This window comes from Polistes fuscatus, unplaced genomic scaffold, assembly GCF_010416935.1.
Source record: "Polistes fuscatus isolate 324 unplaced genomic scaffold, CU_Pfus_HIC Scaffold15, whole genome shotgun sequence".
NCBI classification, from domain to species: domain Eukaryota; kingdom Metazoa; phylum Arthropoda; class Insecta; order Hymenoptera; family Vespidae; genus Polistes; species Polistes fuscatus.
Genome location: NW_025113053.1, coordinates 1,464,518 through 1,482,855, shown reverse-complemented (window position 1 = coordinate 1,482,855; position 18,338 = coordinate 1,464,518). Strand labels below are relative to the sequence as shown.

At 28.3% G+C, this 18,338-nt stretch overlaps 1 protein-coding gene across 2 annotated transcripts in view; it reads left to right on the top strand.

Annotated features, from left to right (window-relative positions):
• Positions 1-16,085, top strand: part of LOC122514613 (leucine-rich repeat and calponin homology domain-containing protein) — a 60,586-nt gene extending 44,501 nt beyond the window's left edge. Inside the window, exons 6-13 of one of the 2 annotated variants that reach the window (XM_043631545.1) lie at positions 93-254; positions 1,294-1,415; positions 2,293-2,433; positions 2,773-3,173; positions 3,840-3,991; positions 4,299-4,436; positions 4,529-4,606; positions 15,013-16,085. In XM_043631545.1, coding sequence (XP_043487480.1) covers positions 93-254; positions 1,294-1,415; positions 2,293-2,433; positions 2,773-3,173; positions 3,840-3,991; positions 4,299-4,436; positions 4,529-4,606; positions 15,013-15,162 — 1,344 coding nt within the window. In that variant the 3' untranslated portion in view covers positions 15,163-16,085. Of the gene's footprint in view, positions 1-92; positions 255-1,293; positions 1,416-2,292; positions 2,434-2,772; positions 3,174-3,839; positions 3,992-4,298; positions 4,437-4,528; positions 4,607-6,036; positions 6,393-15,012 lie in introns of those variants that run through there. The other variant, XM_043631544.1, reaches the window with a different exon arrangement.
• Positions 16,086-18,338: the final 2,253 nt, after the last annotated feature.

Below are 18,338 nucleotides of genomic sequence, written 5' to 3'. Positions count from 1 at the left end.
ATTATTGATCAGACGTGTAACACACAGATACACGTATGATTAACGTTACACCTTCTTATACCTCTCTTGTTGGACATCATTTTTGCATGCAGGTGCACGATGGTGAAGCACGAAGTTTATGGCGTCAAGAGTGTTCACCACTTTCCATAACATTGCCACACGAAACCGGAATAAATGGATCTTGCAGTGGCACGTCTACACCGAGCACGATTTCACCGGGTGAACATACGTCCTTGGAGGACGAACTGGGCAAGGTTGGTCTCAGAATGTCATATTCAATCTGTTAATTCGAAAAAAAAGAAATTAATTTATTAGATAGGTCATTGAGAAATTTTGGGATTTTAATATTTAATTAATATTAATATTAATATTTTATATCTTCGAATAAATAATATTTTTATTAATATTTTTATACATTTATATTTTAATAATATTTTTACTCGCATTCTAGTAACTTTCTAATAATCTAATATTAAATGAAATCTTTCAATTAAAAAATATTACATGCAAGGATTTGATTTTTATTTTCTTTTTACATCTTCGCAAAATAATTTCTTCTAAATGTAATATCTTTTTTATACTATAAAATTTAAAAAAAAACTAGAATATATTTCTATAAAATCTATCCATTAGAAAATAACTTTTACCTCATATCAGGTTCTTCAACATACACCCACAAATTTCAAATTAAAACTCGTAGACAGAACTTCGTAGTACCTTATCATTTTTATCATATCTATCATATTCGTTAGTTGACATAGTTATCACCTTATCACAGGATTGTCAGTAATCCTATCGGAAAGCACACGATAAAAAGCTATCTCCTCTTCAACATTTATATATATATCTAGGGTTTCTGTCAAGATAGAAAAAGAAAGAAAGAAATAGAAATCGTATCGTATTATGCAATGAGAGGAATGGACGTTGGCTTCTTTGAATACTAAAGAAAATGATTCGGTGTTCTATATTTAGCACGATCGAGTAGATTCCCACTTGTAGTCTCGACGATAATATCAAACTCGAATTACTCTCCCTCTCTCTCTATCTCTTTTTCTCTCACGTTGGACCTTGTTCAAGTTTCGATCCGAGTGACCTTGACCTGGTCTCTAGACAGCATCATCTTTTAAAAATGATGCGCTAGCAGTTTACGAACGTGACACGACGTTCAAATCCCTGACTATCATCGTTTATTACTCTTAGTTAGCACTATTCGACATATTTATATTTATATGTATGTGTGTATATATGTGTGTGTGATTGTGGTTCGTATTATTATATTGTTCTCTCGTGTAGGCCATGATACTTCACGATCAGTTGGAGAAGAGGAGGTTGGAGAGGAGCACTTCCGAGAATGGCGCAGACATCAGAAGACCGATGACCTCTGGCCTCCATCATACTTCGATTACACCTCCAGGGTAAATTCATCTTTTTTTTCATTTTCATTTTTTTTTTTTCAAACTGAGGAATTTTAAGTTAGTCGGATAAAATTGATCGACAGAAGAAATCTTTCCTCCCGTGTCTGCTAAATTGTAAAGGATTATCGATACGAATCCAAGGAATACCTAGAGTGTTTAGATTTTCGTTGATATTTTATTGAATTATGATGCAGTGAAATTGAACGAACTGTACAATCACGAAAATCTGATCTGAATTTATTCTATTCATTTATTATTTCTTTTTTCGTCCAAATTTGTTAAATTGCAATTATTTCGAAGGCATAGTTTTTTCACGATTAGTAGTAGCAAAGAAAGTTTTATATTGTCACATTTCATTTATAAAATTTCATAAATTGGATTTCCTAAATTGAATTCTATAACAAATATTAACTTGGACAATAAGTCAATTCAATTTGGGTCTAATGATATAAACCACAATAAACCATATTGACTTATTGACCAACGTAATACTAATTCTATCCAGTTACAATTCTAACTTGTATACTTTTGTTCACCCGTTAGAAAAACAAATAATATAATCTTTATAATTACATTGAATATTGGATCGAAATTAAGTAGTATTGTACAGGTAATATTTTTATCCGACTATTCATCCGTGTTCCAAGAGTTGAACGTGTTACACGGATCGTTAATCTCGAATCTCTTTTCTTTTTTTCCTTTTTTTATTGTCTATCTTTTACCTTTCTTCCTAGAACCTCTGTGAACGTACACAAAAATATTCCTACTCAAATGATTTCGTTTCCTTCTTTTTTTCCCTCCTTTTTTTTTCATTCTGTTGAATAACTTTTTGCATGTATGTGCATGTGCATTATCGTGCGTGGGTCTTGTTTTCCAGTCCTTTGGAGACAACGCATACGAGCCAGTTGCAGCCAATTTCAATGACACAGTCTATGCAACCAATTCAGGCAACGAGTAATCCTACGTCGCTTTTGAATGGGGATGATAAGAGGCCGTTGAATCAGATTCAAACGTACAGGTAATCTTGTTTTGTTTCTCTAACTACATTTATAACAAACTCTCGTGTTACATTTCCGATAGAAAATTGACGAGAAAGTTGAGTTAACATTTATGAGAGATTGCGTGTTTGCATTTTTTGTTTGTTAATTATTGATCTAATCGATAAATAAATTTGCAAATATTTATGGAATGTTCGTTAATTTATTATATTTCGATTGATCAATCAAATATAAATAATTACGAGAACTTTTTTGAGATGTTTTGTTTTTTTATCGAATCCTCCCGGTGGTGCTGAAATTCCCAACGCGAATTTTTCGTGACAATTGGCATTGTTGAACATTTTTTTATTTTTTTTCAGGGAATACAAGGAAGCATTGAGGCAACAAAGGGCCAACGAGGGTCCAAGTGTTTACAGACCACGTGAACAGGTGACACCTCCGGGCAACGAATCACAGAACAACGAGACTGACTCGAATGGAGCTAAGGAGGGCATTGCCCTTACAGGCAAGCAAATTTTCAACGAGGAGAATGCAACCAAGAGGCCCGTGCAAAAGGTTACACCATCGAGGATCAATTATCAAAATACACCGATCATCAATGGAAGCAATAACGAGTACAATAATAAAAATGGAAAGTATCACGAGCAGCCTTACAAAAAACCTAATTCACCGATCAAAACTTCGAGTAGTATTATGTCTAATAATACTAGTCCAGGTCATACTCCCAGATTAGTCAAAACTGCTGTTGGATATGTAGAAGGTAAGCATTTTATACGTTTAATCAATCAATAAATAATTATTACACGTTTTTTTTTATTTTTTACATTAATTTATAGTGATTTGTGATATGTTGAATATTTGATGAATTATATATAAATGTTATGTATTATATATAATACATATGAATATTTTATTTATTTTTTATTATTATATTTTATGACAATAATACACAAATGAATATTTTAAAAACATATACTAGGAAGATGTTTCGTTATTTTTTGCTTTGTTTTTTTTTCGATAATCCAATAAGAAGAGTTCGAGGAAAAATAGTAGAATATTAATTACATTTTTATTGTAATTAATGCATTCACTTAATTTACGTGTATATTTAATGACTCGTAAAATATTATACAATTAATGAATTATGTATTATGACTATTTTTCAAATCTAATAAGCTATTAAAAAATCTTTGATTTATTTTTGTATTTTTTAGTATTTTTTTTTTCATAATCCAATAATGAAAGTTCAAGCGTGTAAAATATTATATTTACTGTAATTAATATCATTTATTTATAGCGACTTGTATGAAATATCGAGTTTATGAATTATAGAATTATTATGCGTTATGAAAATATTTTCAAAATTAATCTTATAAGGATATTTTGTTTCTTGTTTTATTTTATTTTATTTTTTTTAAATAATTAGGTAATAAAAGTCCAAGCAGAAATGGTGGGAGTCCAAAATCGTCAAGGTCCGTTACGTGGAATAGCAATTTGCCAGAGAAATATTCGTTCACAATAAGAAGAGAGATTGAACGTGCCAAAGAGGAAGCTGATTTGATCGAACAACTCAGGAACGTGAGTGTCGAAGCCATTTTGTAAGCTTCGCTTACGAAAAAAATACAACTTTTGTTTCTTCCTCTTCTTCTTCTTCTTCTTCTTCTTCTTCTAATTATTATTATTATTATTATTATTAATGTTATTATTAGTCACTTGGATTCTTGCATCTATTTAATTGAATAAAATTGTGCCAAGTTAGTTGTCTTCAATGCATTTAGGTTGAATAATTAAAATAAGTTTAATCGTCTTCGGTTTATTGTGCGTGAGATTTTTTTAATGAGGCATACGAAGCATTGTTTTTCATTTTCGTTTGACGTTGCAACAGCATATAGAAACGAGACTGAAAATGGCTTTACCGGAAAACCTGGCGCCAGCATTGACCGATGGCGTAGTACTTTGTCACTTGGCCAATCACGTAAGGCCACGATCGGTAGCCAGCATACACGTACCTTCACCAGCTGTAGTAAGTTTCATTTGATTATTTTCAACTTCAACTATATTTGCAAAATCTTATTATTAACATTTTAACGAAATTATTCAATTATGTTTACGTAGCCTCAGCTTCCGATGGCTAAATGCAGGCGTAACGTTGATAATTTTCTCGAAGCATGTCGGAAAATTGGTGTGGATGAGGTAAGAAATTTCGATAATTATATCCAAAGCTTTTGTTGTTATTATTATTATTATTTCTATTATTTCTTTTTATCGTGGTTACTGTATTTTTTTTCTTTTTTTAGAAAAATGCAGATTTTTTTGATAAATCATATTACGAGCTTATTCGAACATTGTTCTTCACTCTTCGGTAGTTTAATCCTGCATGAATTATTTATTTACGAATTGTATATACAGGGTGTATATAAATATTAAGTAAACAATTTGAAAATTTCTTATATTACCTTTCTTTTTTTTTTTTATATTCTTTTTCAAAAACATACATAAATTTATATACAGCCTGTATTTTTGTTTCTTTTTTTTTTAAATTTCGAACGATTACCCTCGGTCTGTTTTCAATATTGTAATTAAAATATTTCGTGCACGACTCGGTATGGCGATGAACGTGTCAGGAAACAAAAAAAAAAGGAAAGAAAGATAGAGTTGGTTCGATTTTCGATTGGAACGTGTCTCTATTAAACGTTCTTATTAACACGTGTGTGTATATATACAGTTATCGAAACGAAATTAAATGAAATTAAATTTGTGCCTTGGCGTTGTTATAGAAATATTTATGTAAATAATTATAACTATGCTTGAAAATGGCATCATGTTCTATGATAATCTCGATGGTAATAAACTTCCAACAACTCTACTAGTCAGTCCCCATTGTAGCCGCGGGCAATTTAACAGAAGAAGAGAGGAAGAAAATGTGAGATGAAGAGAGAGAGAGAGTGAGAGAGAAAAAAAATATTCAAAATCAATAAGAAGAAAAGAGAACGCGTTTCTTGAGGGTGGAACAAGTATATATATTAAAAAAAATATATATATATGAAAGGAAATTTAGAAAAAATTAAAAGAAGCTTTAGATGCATGCGCCTAGATTTTGATAATTGCTTCTGTGTCGCTCGTTGCTTTTGCACAATGGGATTTAATATGATTTTATTCGATGAGGGTGGGATAGAGGTAGGGAGAGAGGGAGGAATGGGGTTAATAATCTCTTCTCTCACTATATTCCGATCTAACTTCTTTTTCGATCATTAAATTCATATTGCAAATAAATAGATACATTTGTAAACTCTATCTCATTGAAAAGACATTAAATAAAAGAAAAATATAATAAAAATAAGGACGGGGGTGATTATTTAGGATTGTATCCAACCTCGAGAAACGAAAAAAAAAAAAAATACAAAAAACGCGTCGTAGTAAAAGAAAATAATATATAATTCGCGTTGTGTTTAATCGAGGATGAAAATGATTGTCTTGGAAATGAAATTGAATGATTGTTTGGAAAAAAAAATATAAAATTAGAAAATTAGGAAATGAATAGAAAGAAAATGAAAAAGAAAAAAAGATAACGGAAGAAAAGAGAGAAAATAATTGGGACTGAGTAGTATCGTTGTTGGTTGCAGGAGGTGTTAATGGACGCGGACGCAATCATGGACGTGGGTTACATGGACGCGTACGGGCTCGAGGCTTTGGCACGTCTCGTCTCCGTTCTTCTCCTTCTTCCAGAAGTAGAAGAAGAAGTAGAAGAAGTTGTTGAGAAAGGGAACGAAGAGTCGGCCGCAGGTTCACCCCGTACGATTCAGGACCGCGTCTTGTCCGCGATGCTTTTTGCAACATTCCTAACAACCCTGGTTCTGCTCTATCTCTTCCCGATTCCTGATTAAAAAGCAGCGCGCGCGCGCGTGTGTGTGTGCGTGTGCATTTGTCGTATGCGTGTGTGGTGACGCGTGAAAGAAAATATGAGAGGGAGAAAGGGAAAGAGAAAGAAAGAGAGAGAGAGAAAGCTACGAAAAGTTCAATGAAAAGGAATTGAAATGAAAACAAAAAATGAAATAAATGATGAAAAGAAATTGATATATTCGTTGGGTTAGTATTTTTCAATATTATTTTGTGACGGGTAATTGTGTTAATGGATTTTTTGACGTCAACAAAAATTGTGTGCGATTAATTTTATTTTATGATTTATTTCATATAATATCAATTATTTGAATTATAAGATCAATCATAAAATTAATATTTTAACATTTTTTTTTTGACTCAAATCATCACCGACGCTAATTACTGGTTACAAATTACATTATTCGATTGGTTTTTATTTTAAATAAATGATCAAGAGTGTGTAATTAAATATCAGGATGTAATTTAAGTGGGTCAGTATTACAACGTATGAGATAAATACTTATCAGTATTTATAAAAAACAGTATTTATCTTGTAGAGATATGCCAATAATATTGAACTTCTTATATTATTTTTTATTTAAAATTATTTATTTATAATATATTTAATAAATTATTTAAAATAAAAGAAAAATATATTTATTTAACATAATACTAATTAAAAATCTTTAAAAATACTGATTCAATAAGTAGAAACGAATGAGAAGTAATAACAACGAATATTGCAAGACGACAAATGAAAAAAACAAAAAAAAAGGGAATTTGCGATACAAATGAGAAAAAAGTGAAAATATTGGAAGAAGAAAGAAAACTAAGTTTTATTCAATCGAGAGAGAGAGAAAGAGAGAGAGAGAACAATTTATGCGAATCTAGAATTTAGAATGAACGTTTCGATAATTTTTCTGTTTATTTTTCAATTTTATAAATTTGCGTACTTCTCTCTTTCTCTCTCCTTTTGTCTTTCTTTCTCTCTTTCTCCTCTCTCTCTTTCTCTTTATCTCTTGGTCTGTCTCTCTCTTTCGTTTGTTTGATTTGTTTCTCTTTCAGAATTTTCGAATTTTTGTTAAACAAATTCTATCTCGATTTGGGAATAACGTTTTGCCAAGTATTGCACGCGACACTTATTTGTACAATATTTTTTCTCAGCCAATGAATTAACCCGATTAGATGATAGAATTAGACGTTTGTTTTATTAAACGTCGTCGATTGAGATTTAAAAAGTACGGAAGGACCGAATTATTTTTTGAATACCTTTACACGATAAAACGAAAACTTACAACGCAGCTTGATTGAGAATGGTGCACGTGTTAATAGTCGCAAAAAAAAAATAAAGAATTTTTAATCGTAGTTGCGGTCGCGTAAAGAAAGAAAGAAAGAAAAAAAAATACTAAAAGAAAAGAAAAAAAGAAACATAGATGTAAAAACGGAAAACCTAGAAAGAACGAAAAGAATAAAGGAAAAGGAAAAAAAAAAAGAAAAAAAAACGCATGAGATAATAAGCGAGATAACGAGAAAATGAGATAAATTATCTGACTTTTTTATTTTTTTTATTATATTGATTATTATTATTAGTATTATCATCGTAATTTTCTTTGCTTTAATTCGCGCTTTGTGTAAAATATCGAACGAAAGTGCCGCGTGTCGCGATTCGACATTAGAAAAGAAAAAAAAAACAAAAGAAAGAAAAAAAAAGGATTTAAAAGTTTCCGTACGAAGGATCAAATCTCGACACGGTGTTATACATCGATTTGGAATTTGATTCAAAGTCGTATTTTGAAGCGACTTGGAAAAAAGTATTCGAAAAAAAACTGCGTCTTCCCTCGATCATGTATCCCTTAATTTTGTTTTTTTTTTTAATTAACGTTGTAAGAACAATAAGTTGAAATGATGAAAACACGACAACTCGAGATGGAATGCACGTATGGAAACTTGTGTTTTATTTTTCTTTTTTTTTCTTTTTCCTTTTCGTATTTTTTTTTTCATTCTTTCCTTAAATATTTCGATACGATCTCAATATTTTTTCGTTTTTTTTTTTAATTTTAATTTCTGTCGTTGACACAAAACGAGACAATTGAAACGAATCACTGCCTACTTTTTGAGGGTACGCTTTGAATTATTTAGATAAAAAAAAATCGTCTTCTCGTAGATTAGGAAAGTGGTCTGACGTGTTTAATGAGAAAGAAGAAAAAAGATAAATGTGTTTTTCTTCCAATTATTTATCTTCCAAAAATTGTTTCTAATATAATTACGAATAGAATTGAAATGATTTATATATTAAATATAAGATTGAACATCTCTTTTGTATTTTGTAATTTTTGTTTGAACTTTCGATTAGGCCACTTTCATAATTGCATTGCAATATTGTAATTTATTAGTGATAAAATTTTTGATAGCTCGATAAAAAAAATATCATATTCGTCTAATATTTCGCCGGATATAGTTTTTGCATAGAGAGGCCAAATAATGCTTGCGGCTTGTGAACGTTGATGTTCACATTAAAAAAGCATTGCAATTTTTTTGTTTTTGTTTTTTGTTTGTATTAAATATTATAGTAGCTCTAACAGGGTTGTAAAGTTCTCCCATTGCGGAAGTTCCTTTTTTCTTTGTTTGTTTATTTGTTTTTTCTTCCTTTTATTGTTTAATTCTAAAAATTCGTATCATTTACATCGCGTTTTGTACAATTTTTCTATTAAGCGTAGAAATGATAAGCTTGATTATCGTAATTTATTACGTACTCGATAGTCGCCTAATCGTAGAAACAAAAATCGCCATTTAGTTTAAAATAATTTAGGTCGTAGGTTTAAACTAATCGGATGACTTTAATTTAAACTTGAAAATTATTTTTTTTTTCCTACGTCGATCAACGAGAATTCAAATCAAATGCGAAATAACGAAAGAAAGAATCAATTTTCTCGTCTTATCTTAAATTTATACGATTATTAATCGATATAAAATTATTGTTAAATAATAAAATAAAAAAAAAAACACACAAAAAAATCTTGTCAGTAGAATTCTCGTTGAAATTTCGGCGTAAACGTGTTGTTGTGCGTGTGTACCGTGCGTGAATGTGTGTGAAAACGTGTAATCAAAGATCGCAATCAAAGGGATGAAAGAAAAGTAACAAAAAAAAAGGGGGAGGGAAATGAAAGGCGTTCGCATATCACCTTTAAAATTGTCTATGAATATGTACCTTAAAAAAAGGGATGAAACATTTGAATCATTGAAAAAGAAAAACCTTTTGGGTGGGCAAGTGGGATTTCTCGATGAAAAAAGTACGTGACAGGGTTGGTCGGGGTAGGGAGTTGTAATCAAAAAAGAAAAGAAAAGGAAAAAAAAATAAAGATAAATCAGTGTCTGGCATATGTTCTAAAAATTAAAATTTAAATAATAATAATAATAATAATAATAATAATAATAATAATAATAATATAATAATCTTCATCTATATTCTCTAAGTGCATTAGAAGCACGCATTTAAATAAAAATGATTTAAAAAAAAGGGAAATAATTTTTTGAAAAGAAGTATTAATAGAAAGTCGGAGAACATTCATCTAATAATAATAATAATAATATTAATAATAAAATAATAATAGTAATAATAATAATAATAATAATACAATCGAAGTCAGTGTTCAGTACCATGACATAGCCTTTGAAAGAAAGAAAAAAGTACACGCTGAAAAAAAGAAAGGAATGAATAGTAGAAATTTGTGTCCGATATGCCCCCTAACTATACGAGGGTTGTATTTTTTTAAGATTCGACCAATACACACACCACTTATGGCTCTTTCAGAATTGGTGGATCTGTGATAGGAGGTCTTGGTGAAAATAGTGCAGGAATTATTATTCGTTGAACAAGGTGCTAACAAATCTCCCGTTTTTTATTTTCCTCTTTTTGCTTTTTTTTCTTTTTTCTCTCTTTTAAGTTCGAAGATTTTCTATTTAGCTACTTGTAAGAGGTTTACGAACGAAAAATATAAAACAAAAACCGAGGGGAAAGCAAGAGAAAGTGAAATGTTCGAGTCGTTGAAAAAAGTGTCGCGATTAATTCGTAACTTTTGTTTTTATGTACTCTTAAAATTCGGAAAACATGAATTTGAGGCAGCACGTGATTCCTCCGCTTTGTTTCGTTCGTTTAAAAGAAAAAAAAAAAAGAAAATGGAAATGGAAATGATTGGTATAAAAGCGAGTCGAAAGAAATTTTGTTCTGAAATAATTAGTCAGTTGATAATTAACAAATATGTGTCCCCCTTATGGTGTTGGATAAAGGATTTTGAAAATACTTGATGAGAATGATCGTTTAGAAAACAAAGTGTCATACGTACATAAATATAAATATAAATTATTATATACATTAAATAAATTAATAATAATAATATATATATACAAATAACATTATAAAAGAGCACGAGAAATTAATTTTGCACGTGCCGCCAATGTGATATTATTTTTTAATTACTTCATTTCTTCGATTCGCCATCGTTTTGAAATCTTCGTCGTTTATTAAAAAAACACACGTTATTTAAATTTCGCGTTTATGAAATGAGAAGAAGATGCGCATGATGAGAAAAAAAACCGAGCAAAATAGAAAAAAAATGATAAAAATAAAATACAGAAAAACAAAAATGAAAGAAAGAAAGAAAGAAAGAGAACGGAGAAGGAAAATAAGGAACAAAAATAAATAAAAATAAATAAATAAAAACGATGAACATTTCCGAGAACCGGCAAAATTCATTCATTAGTCGGTAGCCTAATTAAAAATTTTATATTACAATGGTAGAGACACGGTGCCTGCTACAACGCCAATTTATTTTCATAAATCCGCGACAAATATAAATTTATAGATGTGTGGAGGACATATATATTATTATTATAAAAATATATATATATATACACATCATTTACATAATATATTACTCAAGACTCTCATATAACTTCGTATAATTACAAATATTCGTACGATAGAAACGTGTAATAGTAACCTCTTCCCCTCTTTTTTTTTTTTTTTAAATAATCAAACAATTTTTTCATACATTTAATCGATAACATTTCACGTGAGTTTTCGTACTTTTTCTTATCTTTTCAATTTGATATGCAAATATTGCATTCATTTTCAAATTTAAACATCGCATTCGTTTTGAATATTTAAACGTCGTTTAAAAAATTATAAAAAATGATTATAAAAAATTATATAATTATATAAAAAATTAAGAAATTATTTAATTCTCGAGAGATTTGATTTTTTCTTATTTTTATTATTTATCATACTCGATGAATTTTCGTATGATTTTCCAAATTGATAGAATTCACATATAATTACAGTTACAACATATCCTTGGTATCAAAATATAGGATTATGATTCTTCCAAGATAGAAAAGATATAATGAAAGATGTTTTAACTTATCACTTAGTATTAAAATAGAAAATTTTCATGTTTAATTTGCAATAAAATACACGTTTCAGTTTTCTAGTCCATGTATTTAACGAAATGCATGTGTAGTAAGGCTATTTGTTCCTCTAGTCACAAGTTTACTTTATTTTTTTGTTCTTTTTTTTTTTTTTTGTTTTTCTTATTTAAGTGACTACTACTTTCGTCCACAATAATCACGCTTATCGATCATTATAGTTAGTTAGTTTTTAATTAAAAACTATTTAAAATTTTTCATTCATTCTGTTAAACAGAACTGATATATTTTTTGTAAGATATCACAATCATCGAACATTATCAATATTTTATATTAAACAAAATATTATTCATCAGTATCATGGTTGTTTTTGAATAATAATTAGTTCATTGCATTAGTAGAAGGTTTATTAACGATACAACAAATAACAACAGTATTATTTCTTGCTAACAATAATTTATCCCGAAGTATTAAACATTTGTAAGATATTAAAAAAACATTTTAACATTTATACTTGGCTATGAAGAAATTTACGTTAAATTTATTTCTAATACTTCGTCTTGAAAAAAAACAAAAAACTCAAGATATAGAACAACATGAATTTTATTTATTTTCATTATACTTTTTATCAGCTTTGTTATTTATCTGTTAGTTATACTTCGCTTTACACGAGAAGATAGTAGCATGAAAATGAAAGAAAATGAAGAAAAAAGAATTAACAAAAGGAATTTTTATTATTATAACTATAATTAATAAAAAAAAAAAATTATTACGGTAATAATAATAATGAGGTAATCCTAACTATAATAAAACGCTGATTTACTAAACTAGCATTAACTATACACATATATAAGAATAATAATATTAATTATTAATAAATAATAATAATATTAATTATTATATTTTATTATTATTTATTAATAAAAATATTATATAATATTATTCTAAATAATTAATAATAATAATAATATTAATATAATTACACAAAAAAGTGAAACACAATATCATTCCGTTGCATTAGCTTGTATAATTTTTGTAAAGACATAAGTGCAAGAGCGTATATATATATATATATGCAGATATATATGTAAAAATTATATTATATATTAAATTATATTATATTATATTATATTAAATTATATTAGATTATATTAAATTTTCTATCAAAGCAGATATATAGTTCGTTGAACGCGTTTCAGGTTTTTTTTCGATTATTATTATTTCGATGATCGATGATTATTATTTTCATTTATCTTTAGCAATTTTAGAGATCGTTGATAGGTTTCTTAATCTGATATTTTTTTTTTTTTATAGAATTTGGTAGTAGTATTTAATAATCAGTTCGATTTTCATATGGTTTGAAAATAATTATTTTTTAAATAATATCTTATAATAATAATAATATAATAATCATAATAATAATAATAATAATAATATTAACGATAATGATAATGATAATCGATACGAAATACAAAAAAATAATATCGGTGCTTGGTTTTTCAATTCGTTGAGAATCATTTGTTTCTTGTAAGGCTTAAGGCTTTGTGTATGTGATGTTCGATTAATTATTTATTAAACAAAAAAAAGAACAATTAGAAAGTGAACATTGAGTGAGAGAGAGAAAGAAATTGAGGGAGCACGTTTGCAACAAAATAAAAAGAAAATGTGCATTTGGAGAAATTTCAATTTAAAATTTAAAAAAAAATTTCTTATGATAATCTTTTTTAAACAAATAAATTTTTCGTCTAACAAATAACACCAGAATACAGTTAAAAAATAATAGACACAAAAGTATGATGGCACAGCATGCTCGCCCAAATATTTTCTATCGCAAACTACACAAAAAAACTTCGTGCTCATTTGAAAAACACAAAAGAAAGAATTGAATTAAAAAAGAAAAAAGAGATTTTTTTAAACGATACATATTTTCTTTGGGTATCATTATCGAATGCGATACGTGTCCTCTGCTGTGGTATGTATGCATGTAATATATGTGTGTGAGTGTGTGCGTGTATATGTGTACGTCGGAATGATTCACTTTTACGCACAAGTTTTAACATAAGTATTATCCTACAAATGTTATGTTTTATTCTTTTTTTCTATTATTTTTGCGTAAATCATCTTGTTCTTATTATTATTATTTTATTTGTTAACAATTATTTGTTTTTTTTTTTCACTCTTTTATCGTTATAATAATTTTTGTATTATCTAATTCCTCCACCCACCCTTTCCGAATGAAAAGGGAATTGTGTAACACATTTGCGATGAGATATTGTTTATATGTTTTTTTTTTATTGGTAAATGTTCATTTAAATATATATATACACATGAATGTGGAGAAATTTGAATAAAAAATATTTGGGGTTGGCTTGTGATCCTAAAATGCTTCGTTTGTACGCGTACAAATTTATTTCGTGCGTTACGCGTTAATTTGTTGTTGCTTATCGTCGACCGTGATGCATCGAAATTAGATTAGAAAAAAAAACAAAAGAAGAATGCACTTCGTAAGATGGTAATTTAAAAAAAAAAAAGAAAAAGAAAAAGGAACACATTTTTAATTTGATTAAACCAAAAATGAATTAATGAAATAAATAAATTTCGTCATGATATACGAATGAGACAACAACGGCATCGCTGATTGAATTTTTAATTTCAGGCGTACATTGTAACTTTGATTGTATTGGTAATGTAATGATTGTAATACTTATATCGTCATTTATAATAAACTATTCATTTTCATAAGCTCTCGTCGGAGCAATGGATATGATACGTTTTTTTTCTATATGAAAATTAAAAAGAAACAAAACAAAACAAAAGGAAAGAAAACAATTCTATTAAACATATTCCTCGAATTATTTGTAAAAACAATTTTATTATTTAATAATTTACATGGTTGATTTATTAACATTATCTAATATTTAATCATTTGTGTAAATTGAATTTTTCATTATTTTCTATATTTGTAAAAAGAAATTCATTTTAACTCTGCCACAAGTTTTTTTGATTGCTTTTATTTTTTATATAATCTAAGCATTGCTGCTAACAATAAGCGTATTTTTTCAATATTTTAAATTAAGTATAGGATTAGAAAGTGATCCACCTATCGTTTAATTTTGTGTATTCAGAATCCTAGTCTGTTACTTTGTTTAGAAATTTTTTCATTTTTTTATACGAAATCTAAGCATTGCCGCTAACAATAAGCATATATTTTGTTTTCTATTTATTTTTTGTTTTTTAATTTGTTAACAACTACTGGGATTAGACACTGATCATTGTTATCGAATTTTGTGTTTCAGAATTTGGTCTGTTGTGCGAGCGATGTTTTGGAGGGTGGCAATCGTAGCGTTGTACGTGTTGCCATAACCGTTTCGGAGCTTCTGAGGTTCCATCAAACTCGTTCACCCTTGCAGACTTCGTCTAACGTTTCAAATCACGTGCCGGCTTAGCGCCAGACGATTTAATTCACGAATTGTCTTTTTTCGTTAGATCACAGAAAGACAGACGGACAGATAAGCAGAAAGAGAGAGAGAGTGAGAGAGAGAGAGAGAGATCATCGAAACGATTCAAATCGTTTCAACGTTTCCTGCATGCACACGAAGAAAAAATGGAAGAGGAAAAGAAAATTAGAAATAGGATCTTTCAAGAGTATTCGATTGCACGATTTTCGAATATTTCATAATTGAAATAATATTTTGCGTTGTAATCTCGTGAAAAATCGAGAAACAATTTCTATCGATTCTTCTATTTTTTTTGTTTTTTTTTTTTTTTTAATTTCGATCAATCACACGCTGTTAGAAATTTTCTCGCGTATGAAAAAGATTTATTGTTTTATTACCGACAGTTGGTAACTACGATTGTCGATAATATAGAAATCTTAATGGAATTGAATTGTATCTTCAATGAAAAAAAAAAGACATTCATTCTTGTTCGCATTTATTATCAATGGGATCAAGGTTTTTCACCACAAACGTGTGAATGGATCGAATGCCAATGAAATCGCAATATTTATTTTCATTCAAGCGTGATCTTTGTACGATTGATCGAGACGCGGAAAAATAGAAGTTACGATAAGACTTTTTGATACTTCATTTAATTGATATAACGAGCATATACGCATCGATTTAAATCGTGCAATTACTCTTTGACACTTTTGTAAACGATCGAAAAGATTTTTTCGGAAATATTAGACGTGAATCGTAATCCGATAGACTGTAATCAGCCATGACACTTAAACCTAGGTATAAACAAATTTTATACGATATAAGAAACTAAGAGAATTGAACGATAGTCGAGAATGATGACAGAAATGATAAGATCGAACGTTTCATCGAAAATCTTTTTCCAAAGATTTCGAATTAAACTAGGAAAAGAAAGAAAGAGAGAGAGAGAGAAAGAGAAATAAAGAGGGAGAATGTGTGTTCAGTGTGTTTTTACACGAAACAAGTATGCGAAGTTTCTTGAATACCGTAGAATTAGGACCAATTTATTATAAAATTGAAAAAGCTTCAAACATGTGTCGCTGAATGTGAAAGAAACGATAAACGAACAAAAAAAATATATAATATATATTATATACACATCATATATATATTATGTATAACGAAACTGAAAAAAAAAGAAAGAAAGAAAGAAGTAAGGAAAATAAAAAAGTAGAAAGCATTAAAAGCTTGTAAGATCCGAAAAAAAGGATAGACGATACTTTCGTGTTATTTCAAAAATAATTTCGTAAACTACGAGCAATGCTTCAAAAAAATAAATAATAACGAATAAATCGAGTACCGTATATGTGAGTACTCAAGTAGAATCTAAATGGTGATTACAGTTGATACGAAAAATTTGTTTATTTTTTGTTCCTTTTTTAATTATTACAATTAATTAATTAATTTATTTAATTAGCATATTGTTTTTGGTTTTAATTAAATATTATTACTGTCACACACCAAATTGTGGCGTAATATTTATTTTTTAAAGATATTTAATATACACTTGGTTTTCTTTTTCGAAATTTTATTAAAATAGATAAAAGATAACGAGAGTATGCATGTATGTGTATACAATGCGTACTACATACAACTCGAGATTACTGAGAGGGTGTAAAGTTTGATTAGGAATTTTAATTTAATTCAAATTTATTTACGACTTTGAGAAATTACTTTTTTGTTCGTGATCAGCTTCTCAATGATAATTTAAATTTGTTTATATTACATTTGTTTATATTACAAAGATATGTTTATCGTGAAAATTGCAATTAATCTGATCTCTCTGATTTCTTTAACTTCTCTCTTTCTTTTCGATTATTATTTTATCTTTCTCACGTAGTTCGTTCTCAATTATTTTCGTTTCTTCCAAATATCAAATCAAAAAATATTATCGTATTTGTAGGATATTTAATTAAAAAAGAAAAAAAAAGGAAAAAAAGAAAACCCCCAAAAAAAATAAACAAAAAGCAAGGGAGTAGATCTTTGCGTGCAAAATACTTTCAATTAGTTAGGAATTCTTTAATCGATCGTATCACTGCCTTTTTAAACACAAAAATCGACGATAGTTTAGATATAAATGTAATTGGAAAAGGAATTGTTTAAACAAATCGTTCCTTTTGATCAATGAAGAAGATTATCGTAGATTTTGTATTATGTGTTTGTTCCTTTTATTTTTATTTTTCATTATTATACATTAACACATTTTACTGCCGATAAATGAGCCTAATAGCAGACGTGCCATTAATTTAATTACATCAATAAAACCAAATCTATATTCGATCGGTTTTAAAAAAAAATTATTCAATTAATAAACGATTACGTTTTATTAATTTTCTCGAAAAATATTCAACGAGAAAATTATTCGTCATTCTTTTCGTTTTACATTTCTTTCTTTCTTATTTTTATATATACATTCTATTTAAATTAGAATTTTTATTTATGCTTAAAAATATTTATCCCACCTATCTTGTGATACTTTTTTTACGATTTCAGGTTTGACAAATTAAAAAATTAAATAGAAATGATCGATGAATAATTTCAAAGCTTAGGTTGTTCAAACTAAATTATATTTTGTCTTTCCTTATTGAAAATCTAACATAAATTTTTATGATACCTAAGTGTGCACGTATTTCTAGTTTCATGTGTGGTAAAAAAGAAAGATAAAAAAAAAAGATAAAAAGTAAAAAAAGAATAAGACAAAAATAATAATGAAAAATATGCTAATAATTTGTCGAATTTGATCATATGAAAGAAAAAAAAAACAAACCATACACTCGATTAGGTGCTAAGACTTGTATATCGTTATCCCTATTAATTGTTATTACTATTATCATTAATTCTTCTTCTTCTTCTTCTTATCTTTATTATTATGAATTATTATCGCGTATCATTATCCCAGTCGTATCAGTAAACGTCAGTCTTCTAATTTCCTTGCGTGTGTAGCATCAAAGGGTAACGAAGGATCTCAAATGGTGTGTGTGCGTGTGTTATCACAATAAGAATTTCTAAGATGGGAGGAAAATGAATTGAATCGATTGTTCGAACAATTAGTCGAGCAATAATCGATATTAGAAAGATGTAACTATAATATTCATATTTATTGTGCCAAAGATGTACCTATGTTTAATTTACATTTTAATTCT